Genomic DNA, 16,003 nt, shown 5'->3' on the forward strand with positions numbered 1-16,003 from the left:
TACACTGCCAATTTTTCAAAAATCAACGTGTGGAGAAAGATTATGCTAGCTAAACCTCCTTCGAACCGAGGAATGGTTGTCCTCGACAGGACTAAATTTGGTGCAAGTGTGCCTCTGATGATGGCCAAGCTCCAGCACCCTAGTTTAATTGGAAGACTGGGTAAAGAGTGCCCGAGTGATTTGTTAGATACGCGGGGTATTTCGCGGGTTATCAAGATCACAGAGCAAGATCGCGGTATTCTTCTCAATCCTGACATCAAATCCAAGGCGATGCTTAGCGAAACAGCGCGGGAAATGCTCGGCGATTCAGAAGTCTCGCCCTACACCTTGGAGCTCGACTACAATTACTGGTCCACCGAGGAGATTTTGCGGTCTATTTTACCGTCTGAGCTAGCAGATGTTCCTACTGGGTTCACTGTGGTGGGTCATATTGCCCATATGAATCTCAGGGATCAATATCTACCTTACAAGCATGTTATCGGGCAGGTGATCTTGGACAAGAACCCGTCGATCAAAACCGTGGTGAACAAGCTGGACTCAATCCACAGTGTCTATCGGACGTTCGATATGGAAGTCATTGCTGGAGAAGATGGCAATTTTGAAGTGGAGCAACTGGAGTCCAATTGTAGATTCAGGTTCGACTTTCGTAAAGTGTATTGGAACTCGCGTCTTCACACAGAGCATGACCGACTTGTTTCGCTATTCGAGCCCGGACAGTCAGTATGCGATCCGTTTGCTGGCGTCGGTCCGTTCGCAGTGCCTGCAGGCAAAAAGAACGTTTTGGTTTTTGCAAGCGATTTGAACCCATTCAGCTATGAGGCAATGGTGAACAACGTCAACATTAACAAGGTCGGTCAATTTGTACATCCTTTCAACATTGATGCTCGTGAATTTATTCGTGGGTCCACCAAGCGGTTGCTCGAGTTCCAAGCAAAATATCCCACCCTGACTCCTCCGCGAAAGAAGGTGTCCAGATCAAAGTCGGCATCCCCGCCTCAGCCGGACATCGAGGTCCCAAAATATTTCAGCCACTTTGTTATGAATCTTCCTGATAGTGCAATTGAGTTTTTGGATGCTTTCAGGGGACTCTATACCGGTATCGAGGAGGCCAAGGACTTCCCGCTACCTACGATACATGTGCACTGTTTCCACAAGCATTCCCCTTTGGAGAAGGAGCCGCCTATTGAAGTTGTTGAATCTGATCTGGCTGAACGCTGTTCTCGTGCTCTGGGATTCACAGTCCATCGAGAAAATATGAAGTTTCACGACGTTCGCAAGGTCGCTCCGACCAAAGAAATGTACTGTATTTCTTTTCAGCTGCCAAAAGAAGTTGCATTCGCATGAGTATTTAACTTTACTAGTGTTTATAGACCAATTTGCCCTTAATATGACTCCAGTAGTCTTCAATGTACTTTTTCTGCTCCCGTGCATCGGCTCCTCTAACGGCCAGATAAACTCGGCCATCGATTGGAGTTTCCCACTGTCCAGGGTTTCCGCCAACAACTTTTCCACCAGCCTCGGACAAAATGACCCAGCCTGCGCAGACATCCCACGCATAGCAGCCACCTTCCCAGTAGGAGTCCAAGGTGCCGGCAGCGACGTTGCTCATATTGAGGGCCGCCGATCCGAGACTGCGGAAGCCGTGAACAAATCCACCACCCTGGGAAAGTCCTCGAGCTAGTGACTCGAATGCACGGACCTTGATCTCGTAATTGTCGTTATCGCGATCCGTTCCCCATTCGATAGCGCACAAAGAACCCTGCAGTGATAGTTTACTAGCTTTACGCAAGGGCAGTTTCTCGTCGTTCAAGAACGATCCTTTTCCGGCCACTCCGGTGAACATTTGGTTCAAGAAAGGGTTGAAAACGACCCCCACCACAGGTTTACGTTCGACAGCAAAGCCCAGGGAAATACAGGCCTGCGGGAAAAAGTGAATGAAGTTAGTTGTACCATCAATTGGGTCGACGATGAAAGTAGGGGCGTCCGTCAATTGAGTTTCACCAGGAACGTACGACTCTTCTCCCATGAACTCGAACTGGGGATACTTGGACCGCAGAGTGTCGGAAACAAGAACTTCAACGGCCTTGTCTACCTCTGTCACCAGATCGACTGCATTCTTCTTGTCGTCGAATGTCACTCGGCCGCTTCGCTCAAGAATGATTTTGCCTGCTGTACGGGCAATCTCAACCAAGGTGTCTCGAATTTCGTCCAGGTTGATATCTGACATTGTGTTGTGTAAGCGGGATGCAACGGTCGTTCTGTTAAATGATGCATTAATGCTACTTATATATATTGTTCTTTTTAGTTCCCTTGATGAATTTAAACGGTCTGTTTATAATGTAGTCGATCCACGACAACCCGGTCGTAACAGTAACAAGGCCAGCAAACGTATTCATTGCTGTAGCCGGAAGAGTAAAAACAGGTGCGGCGACCGCTAATCCGAGGTAAACCATCTGGAAAAATGTGTTCCACTTGGACAATTGGGATGGGTACACCTGAACAGACGGGAGGGACATGTCCCAGTAACGGGCGAACGTTTTTGGAGGCGGCAGTGAGATATACCGGAGGTAAAACGCAGCAATTCCCAGGTAAATATCCCGACCAAGTATCATAGCCCCACACCACACCGGTATTTGACCGGCAGCTACCATACAGGACGCCAGAGTTACCATGAGAAGCTTATCGGCTGCAGGGTCGATGATGGAGCCCACGACGGACTTTTGGTTCCACTTACGGGCGATCCAGCCATCGAGAAAATCGGTAGCACAGCAGTAGGTAAAAACCCCGAGAGCGGCAGTTGTTTGGTTGTGCAAAATCAAATATCCGACTGCAGGCGCAGCAACCAGTCGCGACACAGTTAAGGCGTTTGGCAGCGTCCATACCTTGTCTCGAACCTGTCCCGGTACTAACTTTGGTGCTAGTCTTATACAGCTTGTGCTAAATTGGCGATTCCACGCCAGCCAAGGCCCCGCCTGGCCCAGGGTCCCAGGTCTCAGGATCCGGAACATGTAAGCTTACTTTCTGCCCACGGAGTATCGCCAAAATGGTCGATTTGGACGAGCTAGATGCGCTGGCAGAGAAGCAGAATTCAAGGGCTGGTGGCGAAAGTGGCAGCTCGGATGCAGAGTCGGTTGATGCGGACGATGTTATAGACGGGAATATTGGGTTGATTAAATTCTATGCCAAGCGACAAGGGCGTCAACTGGACAGCCTTCTGTCACGCTACGAATCGGCGCTCACAGAACCGTGTGATATCATTGATATCAAAACAGGCAGTATTGTGGTCGACAAGGGCCATTTGCGTTCGTTACCTGAGCCAGCCATGCTTGTTGATGTGAACGATCTCGATAGCGACAACAACGAAGATGAGGCCGGATTCGTGGACGCTGCAGCGCCGTCTGCTCAGCGGACCGTCCCGTTGGTTAATTTATACGAAGATATTTGCCAGCACCCCAATCCTGTACTAGATAGAATCGTAGCTCTTCTCAGCTAACTTATTTATTATTACCAATTTGGGACTGGGGTAAGACACTAGATCAACTTGCGTACGGAACATTCTTGATTCAAAACCAAGATTGACCCAAAAGGACCAAATCAGATCGAATCTATACAATGCACACTTAAACTCGCGCAAACTGGAACCAAAACACGCCTGGACAGCCGTTTTGTGATCGGACTGTAAATAGAAGCTCGGGCGAATTCGAGGAGGTTCCAGTACATGCTGCAGGTCCATGCAGCTAGCCATATATAACCTCCCAGGGAGGCGAATGTAGATAAACCAACGCAATCAATGTTTGGTGTATTCAGTGAACCAACCTATCCATTCCACAGTCGTGGTCCCATGCGCGGACGCCACGCAGTATACACAATGAATCCATTCGACTTTGGCGATGCATTCGTATTCCAGGAGCCTCCTCACCGCCGGTCTCACCGTGGTCACGGCCCTGGTTTTGCTGAAGCCAATTGCCACGCGAGTGCATCCAGTACTGACGGTAGCAGCAATTGCCAAGGCCGCTGCCATGCTAGACACCGTGGCCCTCCTTTTGCTGCTGCTGGCCCTCACCGCCGCCGCCACCACCATCACCACCATTATCGCCACCGCAAGCCTACCCCTGAACCAGAGGAACCTAAACGTGCACACGTTGTAACTCCCTGGGGAACATATGTTTACTATGTGAACGATGATGCGTCCGATGCCGACACAGAAGCGGAACAGGACGATGTTGCAGAGGCGACCCAAGCTAACGAGCAGCCAGACGACGACGATGTCGACTTGGAGGTCGTTGAAGTCCCCGATTCGCCAGACGTACACGAGCCTGCAGTCGAAGTACCTAAATCACCCGAACTAGGACTGTCTGCTTCTGACGTTTCCGACGACGAGGTGCTCGAGGCCTTCCGCGAACTGAAGGCCCTCGTAGAGGCGCAGGAGGCTGCAGAGCGTGCAGCTGGGCAGGCCAGAGAAAAGGCCCGTGTTGCGAGAGAAAAGGCACGCGAGAGAAAAGAAGCTGAACGCCGCCGTCTTGAAGAAGCTGCCCGCGAAGAGGAGATTCGCAATGCAGCTATCCAGGCAGCATTGGAGGAGGCCCAGGCCGTCCAGGCCGCCCTGCAGGAAGAGGCCGAAGAAAAGGCTCGGGCGGAGGAGAAGCGGGCCCGTCGTGAAGCCCGCAAATTGGAGAAACGCCATCACAAGGAGGAACAGGCAGAGCTCAAATCCAAGCATGCCAAAACCGAAGTATCCGCCGAGCCGTTTGAGGTTGTTGAAGAAGCTGATCAGGCCGAATCTGCAGAGTTGGAACAAACGTTTGCCAAATATTCCACGCTTCTTGATGCAGTCGAGGAACGGGTCAACAGAATATCGAATATCGACCTCAATGGCCGTAAGAAGACCCAGTCGTTTATCTCCCTGGTCGAGTCATACTACCCCAAGATCGACAAAGTGTACTTGAAGCTCGACGATCTCCGGGTGCCCAAAGAGTATCGCAAGCAGAAGCACAACATCACGGCTCGCGCAGTTGGAATGGCCGATCGGCTCGATGCTCTGCTCGAAAAACTCAAGAATACCATTGCGACCCTCAACGAAGCCGAAGCAGAAAGCGACAGCTCCGTTTCAAGTGGCTCACACCGGTATACAGTGACGCTTGAAGACGTCGACGATTCAGATTCATCTTAGATAGCTACTAGTACGTTAACTTAACTATTTTCTTACCTTAATTCAAAGGCTTTTGGCCGACCGCAAGAAGGATATCAGTAAAAGTATGATAGTGCGTCTCGCCATCGACCTGTTTTTCCTCACCAGTGCGACCAGTATGGTCCCTGGTGTGCATAGTGCTACCCCAAGACTCGGCGACGGTCTCGCGCGACTGGAAGTCAACAAAGCCTGCGTCGGTGAACAGATCTTTCATGAACTTCGCAGCAAAGCCGCCCTTGGAAGAAACGCCAGCTTTCTCGCAATCTGCATCACTCATGTTTCCATGAATACTGCGGCCACCTTGCAGGAGATCGGCAATGAATACTTTCCCGCCGGGCTTTAACACCTTGAACAGTGCCTCGGTCATGCCCTTGAAGTCAGAAATGTGGTGGTAAGCCAGCGCCGACACGACCACGTCGAACTTACCTGCGTATTCCGCCAGCGTGGCGTTATCCAGCAGGTTGATCTCCTTTGTGGTCACGTTGCTCGGGACTTCGCCAACCCGGATTTTTTCGTTCAGCAGCTCGAGCATTGACGCCGAAACATCAACTGCGAGCAAAGTTTTGACGTGAGGGGCAATCTTAACGCTCATCAGACCAGTGCCGCACCCGAGCTCGAGCGCGTTGGTTTTGGAGGGGTCCAAATCGCCGAACTCGAGAATAGCATTGCATACAGCGTTGGAAATCTCCACACCCTGCATGCTATCGTATTTTTTGGCAATATCTTTAAAGTGGTCGGTGGTCATGTTGGGTTCAATGGCGTTGTGGCAAATGCTCGTAAGCCTGTGGCGTTAAACGGCTCAAAGTGATCGGGCTGCAGGATCATGCATGAAAAAAAACCTGGGAAACAAAGCCGAACAATATTCGTCTATATAATACTCAAACAAGCTCTAGCAGCATATCTTCGGGTTGTTCTAAGTAATGCTTCCATCGCATAACTGCTTTAGCTAGCGTGACACCGTCTAAGATGCGATGATCACCCGACCAGGAGGTCATCATGACATGCGCTGCCACTATATTATCATTTTCATCAAAGACTGGACGTTTTTTAATAGCACCAACTGCACCAATGGCAACCTGGGAGGATACAAGCACAGGAGCAACGTAGGTTCCACCGACAGTACCGATGTTGGACAGGGTGATCGTTCCGCCCTGGAGATCGTCGCTGGTGAGCTTTCCTGCGGCACCAAGTTCTTGCAGGCGGACCAGATCGTTGGCGATTTCCATCACACTCTTGCGCTCGACGTTTTTGATGACCGGTACCACCAGACCCTGAGGAGTGTCCATGGCAATTGAAATGTTGTGCGCCGGTCGTGTCTCGATGCATGGTCCCTTGACAGGATCTTCAACGTACCGACTGTTGACGATCGGAGCCGTTTTGATGGACAGTGAAAGTGCTTTGATCATGAAGGGCATGTAAGAAAGCTTTTGGCCGCCTGTAAGAGAGGAGTTGACCCGCTTGCGTAGTGCCATTAGTTTGTTCATAACGATTTCTTCTGTGAATAAAAAGTGAGGAATAGACGTCGATGCACTCATTGAGCCGAACATTTGCTTGGCAACACCCTTAATGGGCGTCAAAGAAGCCACTTCTGGGATCGAAGTTGAAGCAGGCGCGGCTGCCGTGCCGGTGGCCGCGGAAGAGCCGCCCGCCAGGAAAGCAAGAACGTCCTCCTTCATGACTCGGCCACTTTTACCTGAACCGTTGATAGATGTAATGTCAATATCGTTCTCGCGGCACAACCGACGTACGGCTGGAGTTGCCAAGGCTTTAATAAAGTCGGATGTCGGGTGCTGTGGGGGCTCTACGGGCTCGGACTCAGTTGCCGGAGCGAGGGAATCCTGCTCTTGCGTATTTTGTACAGGCTCAGGCTCGTCAGTAACAGTATTGTCAGCTACTTCCATGTCCAACAAAGGTTGGCCAACTTGCGCCATATCTCCAACATCATAGTGGAGTTTTTTGACCACACCGCTGAACCGCGACGTGATTTCAACAGTCGCCTTATCGCTCTGAAGCTCACAGACTGGATCAAACTCCTCAAGACGGGCACCGGGCTGGATCATCCACTGGATGACCTCGCACTCTTTGATGCCCTCACCGACGTCTGCCAAAAGAAACGGCTTCAATGCCTGGACATACCGTGAGCTAGAGAACGCCCTGGCCCGAACGACACGTGCAATGCGAAACATGTTTGGTGCGTGTGAAAAGTGTGTCGTGTGTTGTAATGTGTTCTGGTTATTATAACCCTGGATCAATCAGATCATGCGCAACAGGGCATGATGCAGGAGTTGCGGGGAAGATTGAGGAAGCCACTCTAGAGACAAAATATATAAAAATGAGCAAAGAAAATTCACGAAACCACGAGTTGTTTATCCTAGCATCTTCTAAAAAAAAATCTCACCCATACATAGCCTACAATTCGATAGTTTAATATTCCCACCATCTCGGGTTTTGGCAGTACCCCGTGCGCACTCAACCGGAAGAAAGGCCACCACCAGTACGGACAAGACAAAATTCAACAACATCCAAAGCATTTGCGGCGCGAAATTCCTGGTTTGATACATTTGTTAATTCACATTTTTGCCCAGCACCCAACTGTCTTCCAAACCCTTATCGGTGGCTGCAGATAAAGCCCAACCGCTTGATTGTTCAAGAGAGTCGGTTTGCGAATTTCTGCCTCTACTACTGTGGCTCTGCTCTTGTTTCGCTTGAACATCCAGCTTCCCACTTTGCACAGCTCACGGGCCATCTAATTTGCACCGCCGGCTTAAAGCTGACATCATGAGTTTCTTCTCGCAGGCGCCGGTTGAAATAGAAATCAAGTTTGATGGCGAGGAAGCGCGCCAGATCATCGACACCAAGGACAAGGACAAAAATACGCATCACCTGGCACCATTGTACGGCGCAGATGAGACAGTCAAAGGCTCAGTGATCATCCGCCCTCGAGACGGCCGCAAGGTGGAGCACACAGGCATCAAAGTGCAGTTTATCGGAGCCATTGAGTTCAAGGAAGACAAATCACAGCCTAATGAGTTCATTTCATGGGCACGGGAGCTTGCGGCGCCTGGCGAAGTTCGCCACGCGGAAACATACACGTTCGAGTTCAAAAATGTGGAAAAGCAGTTTGAGAGCTACAATGGCCTCAGTGTGAAGCTGCGCTACTTTGTGCGGGTCACAATGTTCCGTCGGATGAACGATATCGTTCGCGAAAAGGACTTATGGGTATACCAGTACAAACCGGAGCCTGAGGGCACCGCTATGGTTCGGATGGATGTTGGTATTGAAGATTGCATGCATATCGAGTGTGAGTACTCAAAGTCGAACTTTCACCTTAAGGACGTGATTATTGGCCGCATATATTTCACACTGGTCCGCCTCAAACTCAAGCACATGGAGCTGTCGCTAATTCGCAAAGAGAGCGTAGGAGTGCCTCCAAACAACACATCGCAGACCGAAACGGTTGTGCGATTTGAAATAATGGACGGCGCCCCTGTCAAGGGTGAAACAATTCCAATTCGTTTGTTTTTGAGCGGCTTCGATCTCGTTCCCACCATGCGCGATGTTAACAAAAAATTCAGCGTCCGAACCTACTTGTCGTTCGTACTTGTTGACGACGCGGGTCGTCGCTATTTCAAGCAACGTGAAATTGGTATTTACCGCAGCTCAGAAGAGTAAATTAAATGTATTTTTATAGATCATCTATACACCCGGGGCACTGAAATATTTCTGCTTACCTCACGCCAGAAACTTTCCATTCTACGAAATGTTCAGCCGTCGACTGTTCCCGGTGCGTTTTGCCTCTAGTTCGGTCGGATCAGCCGCGCGAACCACGGCAAATACCGCCAAGCTCGCTACGCCGGATATCGCAAAGGAAAGCGAAAGGTCTAGTGCTGCTTCCATCAACGTTAACCGGGTTCAGGATCTGCTCAATAAAAATGACTACTCGGGAGCTACTCAGGTTATTCTGTCTCTATCGTACAAAGATCTTGCCCCTGATGCTCTCAGGAAGCTCAGCTCTTATCAAACCAAAGTTATCAACCATTATGCTGGCCTAGAAGCTCAAGAACTTGAGTCTGCTGTTCCCGTGCTCTGTGACCTGCAGAATAAGTTTATCGAACTTGGAAGACGTAACCTCGCAGCATCTGCTCAGACTATGCTTTTGGCGTTGCGCGTTGGCCAGCCCGAACGAGCCATCGAAGTCTGGGTCCAGCTTTTGGAGGCTATGGCCAGAGTTTCTCATCTTCCCCTCAAGGAGCTTGTCTCCAGCCCTCAAATCAGCGCCTGTGCTCTTGCCGCTCTTTCTGCCTACTTTGTGAGCTGCTCTCGACGAGGAATCCCGGTCGACGCTTCCACAGCTCTCAAACTCGTGCCCCTGAAGCAAGTCCCGATCTCTCTAGCTCCCTTGAACAACCTTAGGGGCCAAGCTTCTTCCATTGACAAACAGACGCTTGCTATTATTCGCGAGGGTCTCAGTGAGCTCCGCAGGGCGACCACAGATTATTCTAATCCCGAATACCTCGCAGTCATTGCCAAGGCCAACTTCCAAGAGGCTCAGACACTGTACAAGGAAGCTCTTGTTCAACAGGATCTTCCCGAGGAAGTACATGCTGCATTCATTAGACGCTTTGCAGAGACTCGTCAACAAGATGCTGCTTTCAAGGCTTGGAACACTCTCGTTGAGCGCTTCACTGCCGCGAACAAAAAGCCTACTGTCGTTAGTTGGCGTGCTCTGCTTCGGGCTGGGTCCATGTCTAAACCTAACGGTAAGGAAATGGTAGATCAGCTGTGGAAAGAGATGGAAAAGGCAGGTATCGAGCCCGATGAGGACTGCTGGTGTGTCCGACTCGAATCATTGATTAGGTCGCACAACGTGGATGAAGCGGTAAAGGTGTACAACGAGGTTGAAGGCTCTAAGAAGCTGGGGGTTTTTGGTATGAATATTGTTGCCACTGGCCTGGTTAATGCAAAGCGGTTTGATGAGGCCGACGAGCTTATCGCCAAGGCAGTGGAATCAGGAGCCTACAAGCCCAACAATGTAACTTTCAACGCATTGATCTCAGCTGCTGTGCGTGCTCGCGACTCGGCACGAGCCCACCGCTATCTAGATGATATGGCAGCAGCAAAGATCTTGCCCGACATTGTCACTTATTCACAGGTTCTACATGCATTATTTGAGGCCCAGCGAACTAAAGGAGTCGCCATTGCTGATGCAGTGAATTCGTTGCTTCAGGAGATGAAGGCCCGGAAGGTCGCACCAAATGCACAGTTTTATACTATTCTTGCTCATGGAATTGCTCGATCTACGGAGTCAGTCTCGCTTTCTCGTCGCATGTTCAGCATCATGCAAGATGCACAATTGCCATTGAGTGTTGAGACATTTGGAGCGTTGATTGATGCTGAAATCAAGCATGGCGACTTCTCGCGTGCGAAGCTGTATTTCGATTTAATGCCTAAACATGGTGTCCCCTACTCCACAGCTAACTACGCCCAGATGATTGCTGGTGCACTGGCGATCAAGGATAGTGCGACTGCGGACAAGCTTTTGACCGCTATGCTCAAGCGGCCACGCACTCAGCCTAATAAGTATACTTACATGTTCCTTCTTCGCAATTGGCAAGAAAGTGATTTGGAAGATCCAGAGGTCGCAGCCCTTGTTCAACGGACTCTAGAGCTGCTTTCGGAGAACCAAGCAGCCCTAGATTATCCACTCGCCCAAAAGGTCCTGAGTCTGGGCGTTAGAGCTGGTGCTACACCCGACCTTGTCAGTGCCGCAGAGCGAGTTTCGGCCGAAGAGTATGATACCAAGGTTGCAAACAGAAGACGCCGTAGCTGAACAAGAGACGCCCTATCAAGTGCGAGACTTTGCCTATCGCATCTGCTGGTGCCACCAAATGATCAGACCACCACGCGGACTACACATGGAATGCTCAGTTGCATGCATTTGCTGCATCGGCAGCTGCAGCGAGCTTTTATGAATTGACAAGAGACTACACATGGCAATCCTGGCTATACTTTGAGGCGGTTGCTCTTTTGCGATCGAATGAGTCCCTCGTTTTTCGTTCGAATAGATTGCTGCTCTTCAGTTATTATTTTTCTGACGTTCGTGCGTCTGGGTAATCCGCCTGACCCAAATAGGGGTTTGCTCAGGCTTCCAACCGATCTAGGCGAGAAGGCACGCCAAACCAAGCCGCTTAGCCTCTCTAACTTCGCTATAAAAGGGGGTTTTAAAAGTTGTACATAATTGAGTTGATTTTTCCTAAAACGAATCCGAACAGTCCAGGCTACGTCTCCTCTTGGTCCTAAAGCCATCTTGGCTTTTTCGGAGAGAAGGATGCTCCGATTTGTAGAATGCCGAGTCAACCCGCCCTAGAAGAAGATCGAGCTACAACGAATCGTATGATTTAGCAGAGCAACATGGCATCATAACCAAGGTTAATTATTCGCCCACTTTCGGCCGAATTGCAGTCATCAATCCCATCTCCGCGAGATTAAGCCGCGCGTTCAACGGCAAGTTTCTTTGCCCATGAATCGAGACAAGGGCCCGGTTGTTCACAAGCGTTTCGTGTGATCTGAACGGGCAGCGAGCCGCAGATAAACCTGAAACTTCTGAGAACGCAGGATAGCAGTATTACTGGCAGGCGCACAGACCCCAAACCCACCGGAAAAGCAGTGCTTAGTTAGAAAAATTGAAACCGTACCCTAATGATTCTTAATGCATCAACGACGATCAAAGATCCATAGCCGTGGGGTCGAGCATTAGTGGGCGAAACTTGCCCGAAGTCGGCTCACTAATCTGAAGAGTCACCAAAAAAATCTCGAGTCAAAAGGTCACTGTGGTGTCCGTGCTTTTCTCCATATCGGGGCCAAGGGAAGCTTCTCACGCCCCTGCAGGGCTCGGCCTTCCAAGGCCATGTACATTCGAGGCGAGGGCAGGAAAAAGGATCTCTCCACCCTTTGAAAAAGTTGACATGCGATTCGCAGTGCGCGATGATATTTAGCCAGAACAGGACGCGTATTAAATAGCGAGCAGAGTTTTATCTTTGGATCTACAGCCTCCCCGACTGGTGGAAGTAAAACGGAACCATGCAGAGTTAAGGGTCAGGGGAGCCTGCGTCTGCTGCCAAAAAGCGATGATGCTCTCGTAGAAGGCGACGCGCTTCCTTCATCTGCAGCCGAAAAGCATCCAGCATGGTAGGCGGTTGCCTTTTCGCATATGATCGACGTGGTGCTTTGGAACGAGGGAATTTCACATTGATTTATATTGCACCCAAACAGAGCCGGTGTTTTAATGCTTGGATGGCAGTTGTCGGAACTCCGTAAAGCGTATTTGAAACAATATGCTTGTTAGGGCAGGGTCGTCGCTTAAAAAAGTGTCTTGGGATATGCTTACTATGCGCTGATACGGAGCGGGGTATCAGGAATACACTCTGCAGAGGCATGCGAGTCTTGTTCCAATACGCAACATGTGTTACTCCTTTTCACCCAGATACCGAAAAACGTAGTCTGTTCGGGTCTCGATTAAAGCTACGGTTCTATACCAGCGATCGTCAACGGAGAATTCCGTAGCAGGTGATGCTACGCCTGCCGGTGCCAATTTATCAGCGGCCTACATGGATAACTTTACGTATTTCATATCTCTTTAAAATTGCTTCCTTGCGTTCATTTTGCCCCACATACAACCCAGCTTCGTGCCAGGGCAAACAAATCTTAGCATAATCTTCTTCAAGAAGCGTTTAAGACGATGCATAATACATATGTGGGCCATCGGGTACGTCATCAGCGGCATCTGCGCGAGGCCTGATCATGCTGTGAGCTTGCATATGTCACAGAAGAATGCATGAGGGCGATAGTGGTCATGCTTCAGGCTGCTTACACTTAGTTTTGTCGACACTACCATCATCGGATTTCGTTTAAGAAAAATTTTCTACCACGCAACCACGAATCCTGAGAATATTTTAAGCGTGATTAAAGAGCATAACTTTCGGTTGTCATCTCTAGACAGCGATTTTTCACTTTGCCATTCCAGGTGCTCTGCTTTAAGTGGAAACTTCCTAATCTCCGACCTTTAACGTTTCTTGCTCACCAACCCGACAACTGACGCGGCAAAGATGGCTGTACCGCAAAACCGTCCCTTCCCTACCGCACCCTTGCAATCGTCCAGCGAAACCCCGCTCGCCCACCCGCCAGCGACCGCGGCGTTCACTCTCCCCTCCATCACCTCTCTGCTACCCCAGGATCAAATCGTGCTTGATTTTCGGCGGCAGAGTGCTCCCACGGGATCCAAACCAGTACAAGTAGTTGAGAATCCTGTGACGATGCGGAGTATGAGCTACCCACATTCCTCAATGTTTTCGAACCCGCACTCAACCGGGACCCCAATGATGGTGCCCGTGATGTATCCGGGTTACCCTGGAACGGTCCCTGCACATAGTGCTCACAATGTGGTGCCTTCGTTGCATCACCAATCCCGCCAATCGACGGCAACCCCCCAAAACGGTTCCGCTGGTTCCGCTGGTTCCGCTGGTCCCACTGGTCCCGCTAAGCCGTTGCACCAACAGCCCCCAATGGCGCAGGTGGTTGTAACTCCGCCCCCGCCTTCTGCCGACAGACAACTTCAAGCTATTTCGGGAACACAGCTCAATGGACATCCATCAGAACCTCAGAACCTTAACTATTCGGCAAAGCCACCCACCCAGCCTCAGCCTCAGCCTTACTTCGTGGCCTCGGGTGGGGCCGTGCCCAGAATGCCCCCTTCCGCAGCACAAATCAGCTCTTCTACGCCTCAGCAGTTGCATAAAGCACCGGGAATGATACCACAGATGCCTATTCCTCAAAGCATCAACCCAACCCAGCCTATGGGCCCTACAGTACCCGCGATGATCCATGTTCCAGGCATGATGGCTCCCACGGGGCCTCCTACTGCAGGTATTCACCCCGGTAGTATGACCATGCCGGTCATGGGAATGCAAATGAATGTTCCACCCATCATGCGAGGTGCCTCGGTCAACCGCTTCCCAGCTGATCAGGCGATGGCTCAAAACCATCCTTACCTGAGCGCAGCCGCAGCTGTAGCAAATGGTCAACGCGCGTATATGTGGGCACCGACCAATGTGTCGCAATCACAGCCGTTCACACAGGAAATCAAAAGAAGGACAAAAACCGGCTGTCTGACCTGCAGAAAACGCCGCATCAAGTGTGACGAAAAGTACCCTGTGTGCAAAAACTGTTCCAAGTCAGACCGTATTTGCTTGGGGTATGATCCAGTGTTTGGCGTCGGTAAGGGATCCAGAACCATTAATATAAGAGCTCAACGACGGGATTTCTGTCAGAGACACAGCATCAAGGGCGCCGCTGATGGCGCCGACAAAGAGATTACCAAGGTCACAGAGTGGAGCGAGGTAGCAAAAATTTTCGCCGAACATGCTGCCCCCCAGCTCGATAAACTTTTTGGCGTACAGCGCTTCACAAACATTACAAACGAAGTACTCGCACAGTTTGAACGTGGTGAAAGCATGCACCCTCGTGAGACAAGATTGGCAGGAGAACTTGAAGTAATGAGACTATTTATGGCTATTGTTCTTCCTTACTACGATTTCGAGTCTCTGGATGTACTCGATATTGTCAGCGGGTCTCTGGATAAGCTTCGCGTCGCCGAAAACTATCGTCTTCTTCGAGCAGTGTATGACACTTTCACTCTGGCTGGATCTAAGACGCTGGCGGTGTCACCCTTAGATGAGCAACTTGTTCCTCGTTTGCAGGTTTTAAACCGTTTAATTTATGCTCTTCCGGCAGCACAGCTGCGATCTCCAATGCAAATCGATCATGTGGAGCGCGCTAAGAGCCCTGTGCAAGCTGCCGACCTTTGGCCGTTGCTGGTGGAAATGGCGCAAGGACTTAGTCTTTCTGCCACCCAAATTGATTATATTTGTGAATTATCGCAGCAGCCAGAGGCCGGTATTGCAGAGTCTATGCTCCTCGTGGGTGTGTTGTCGGCGGCATCTCCTTTGAACCGTCCTCGGGTGTGCAATGCTCTTCTCGAGTCTCGCTCAAAGGCTGATGCGCTTTCGCTCACTATTATCGAGCTTGCACTTGCATACGAATCGAAGTAGGCAAGCTCGAGCCCACAGCGGATCAAATATTGGTCACTGACGATTCGTAACTATATATCACATTGTATTTCTTCTGTTGGGGAGTGTTGAGCTCGCTTGAGTCAACAATTCACGCAACATAATTATTTTTTTAAATAGAGAACCTTTCTTCATGAATTTGGATCCAGTGGCCCAGTTGATGCACCGTTCAACTATACAGCTTCTTCTCTTGGAATGGACAAAGGAACCGTTACGTCTTGGCAAAGAGATATGCATATATTAGGAATATGCATCGTACGGTGGGTAAACATCGCCCGATCCAGAACCACATAGTGGTGCAGGATAAGCCCACGGTGCGGTGCTGGCTAGAGCATAGTTCCTGTTCCAAACATCCGATTCTTCCCCCAGCGTTAGACGATTTCTGGATCCTCAACTTGGTCTTTAGGCCATCATGCGGAAAACTACAGTGCTTATGCAGAATATGTGTGGGTCTATGCTGGCGCAGCTGGTGCAGCTGGCGCCGCTCCGCTTGATGCAATTATTCATCAAGGGTTCGATTCACCACATGCATTGGCGCCATTGCATGGACGGTGAGAACGGAAACAAGAGAGAACAAAAGGAGTGAGGAGTGCACCTGCAGTAATTCTTTGGAATAACAGAGAATGCCTGAGAGTGGGTCCCATCCCGTTCCGGAGCTAAAATTAAAACAGGCTTAGCGCTCTGCCGATCC

General features: G+C 50.2%; 10 protein-coding genes across 10 annotated transcripts; 6 read left to right on the plus strand and 4 right to left on the minus strand.

Annotated features, from left to right (window-relative positions):
- Positions 1-42: 42 nt before the first annotated feature.
- Positions 43-1,344, plus strand: B9G98_02347 (tRNA (guanine(37)-N1)-methyltransferase; the record flags this gene model as incomplete). The annotated part of the gene is made up of 1 exon (XM_024808904.1): positions 43-1,344. The coding sequence occupies one exon, from the start codon at positions 43-45 to the stop codon at positions 1,342-1,344; it is 1,302 nt and encodes a 433-aa protein (XP_024664672.1).
- A 13-nt stretch (positions 1,345-1,357) lies between these two features.
- Positions 1,358-2,227, minus strand: B9G98_02348 (Inositol monophosphatase 2; the record flags this gene model as incomplete). The annotated part of the gene is made up of 1 exon (XM_024808905.1): positions 1,358-2,227. The coding sequence occupies one exon, from the start codon at positions 2,225-2,227 to the stop codon at positions 1,358-1,360; it is 870 nt and encodes a 289-aa protein (XP_024664673.1).
- A 52-nt stretch (positions 2,228-2,279) lies between these two features.
- On the minus strand, positions 2,280-3,008 carry B9G98_02349 (Cardiolipin synthase (CMP-forming); the record flags this gene model as incomplete). Its single annotated transcript, XM_024808906.1, has 1 exon — positions 2,280-3,008. One exon carries the CDS (start codon positions 3,006-3,008, stop codon positions 2,280-2,282), a length of 729 nt encoding a protein of 242 aa, XP_024664674.1.
- Positions 3,009-3,043: 35 nt separating this feature from the next.
- On the plus strand, positions 3,044-3,493 carry B9G98_02350 (hypothetical protein; the record flags this gene model as incomplete). Its single annotated transcript, XM_024808907.1, has 1 exon — positions 3,044-3,493. The coding sequence occupies one exon, from the start codon at positions 3,044-3,046 to the stop codon at positions 3,491-3,493; it is 450 nt and encodes a 149-aa protein (XP_024664675.1).
- Positions 3,494-3,790: 297 nt separating this feature from the next.
- Positions 3,791-5,170, plus strand: B9G98_02351 (hypothetical protein; the record flags this gene model as incomplete). Its single annotated transcript, XM_024808908.1, has 1 exon — positions 3,791-5,170. One exon carries the CDS (start codon positions 3,791-3,793, stop codon positions 5,168-5,170), a length of 1,380 nt encoding a protein of 459 aa, XP_024664676.1.
- A 37-nt stretch (positions 5,171-5,207) lies between these two features.
- On the minus strand, positions 5,208-5,933 carry B9G98_02352 (hypothetical protein; the record flags this gene model as incomplete). Its single annotated transcript, XM_024808909.1, has 1 exon — positions 5,208-5,933. One exon carries the CDS (start codon positions 5,931-5,933, stop codon positions 5,208-5,210), a length of 726 nt encoding a protein of 241 aa, XP_024664677.1.
- Positions 5,934-6,066: 133 nt separating this feature from the next.
- Positions 6,067-7,374, minus strand: B9G98_02353 (Lipoamide acyltransferase component of branched-chain alpha-keto acid dehydrogenase complex, mitochondrial; the record flags this gene model as incomplete). Its single annotated transcript, XM_024808910.1, has 1 exon — positions 6,067-7,374. The coding sequence occupies one exon, from the start codon at positions 7,372-7,374 to the stop codon at positions 6,067-6,069; it is 1,308 nt and encodes a 435-aa protein (XP_024664678.1).
- Positions 7,375-7,966: 592 nt separating this feature from the next.
- B9G98_02354 (Vacuolar protein sorting-associated protein 26) lies at positions 7,967-8,860 on the plus strand (the record flags this gene model as incomplete). Its single annotated transcript, XM_024808911.1, has 1 exon — positions 7,967-8,860. One exon carries the CDS (start codon positions 7,967-7,969, stop codon positions 8,858-8,860), a length of 894 nt encoding a protein of 297 aa, XP_024664679.1.
- An 88-nt stretch (positions 8,861-8,948) lies between these two features.
- B9G98_02355 (hypothetical protein) lies at positions 8,949-11,018 on the plus strand (the record flags this gene model as incomplete). The annotated part of the gene is made up of 1 exon (XM_024808912.1): positions 8,949-11,018. One exon carries the CDS (start codon positions 8,949-8,951, stop codon positions 11,016-11,018), a length of 2,070 nt encoding a protein of 689 aa, XP_024664680.1.
- A 2,275-nt stretch (positions 11,019-13,293) lies between these two features.
- On the plus strand, positions 13,294-15,294 carry B9G98_02356 (hypothetical protein; the record flags this gene model as incomplete). Its single annotated transcript, XM_024808913.1, has 1 exon — positions 13,294-15,294. One exon carries the CDS (start codon positions 13,294-13,296, stop codon positions 15,292-15,294), a length of 2,001 nt encoding a protein of 666 aa, XP_024664681.1.
- Positions 15,295-16,003: the final 709 nt, after the last annotated feature.

The sequence above is a fragment of the Wickerhamiella sorbophila genome (genome assembly GCF_002251995.1).
Source record: "Wickerhamiella sorbophila strain DS02 chromosome Unknown contig3, whole genome shotgun sequence".
NCBI classification, from domain to species: domain Eukaryota; kingdom Fungi; phylum Ascomycota; class Dipodascomycetes; order Dipodascales; family Trichomonascaceae; genus Wickerhamiella; species Wickerhamiella sorbophila.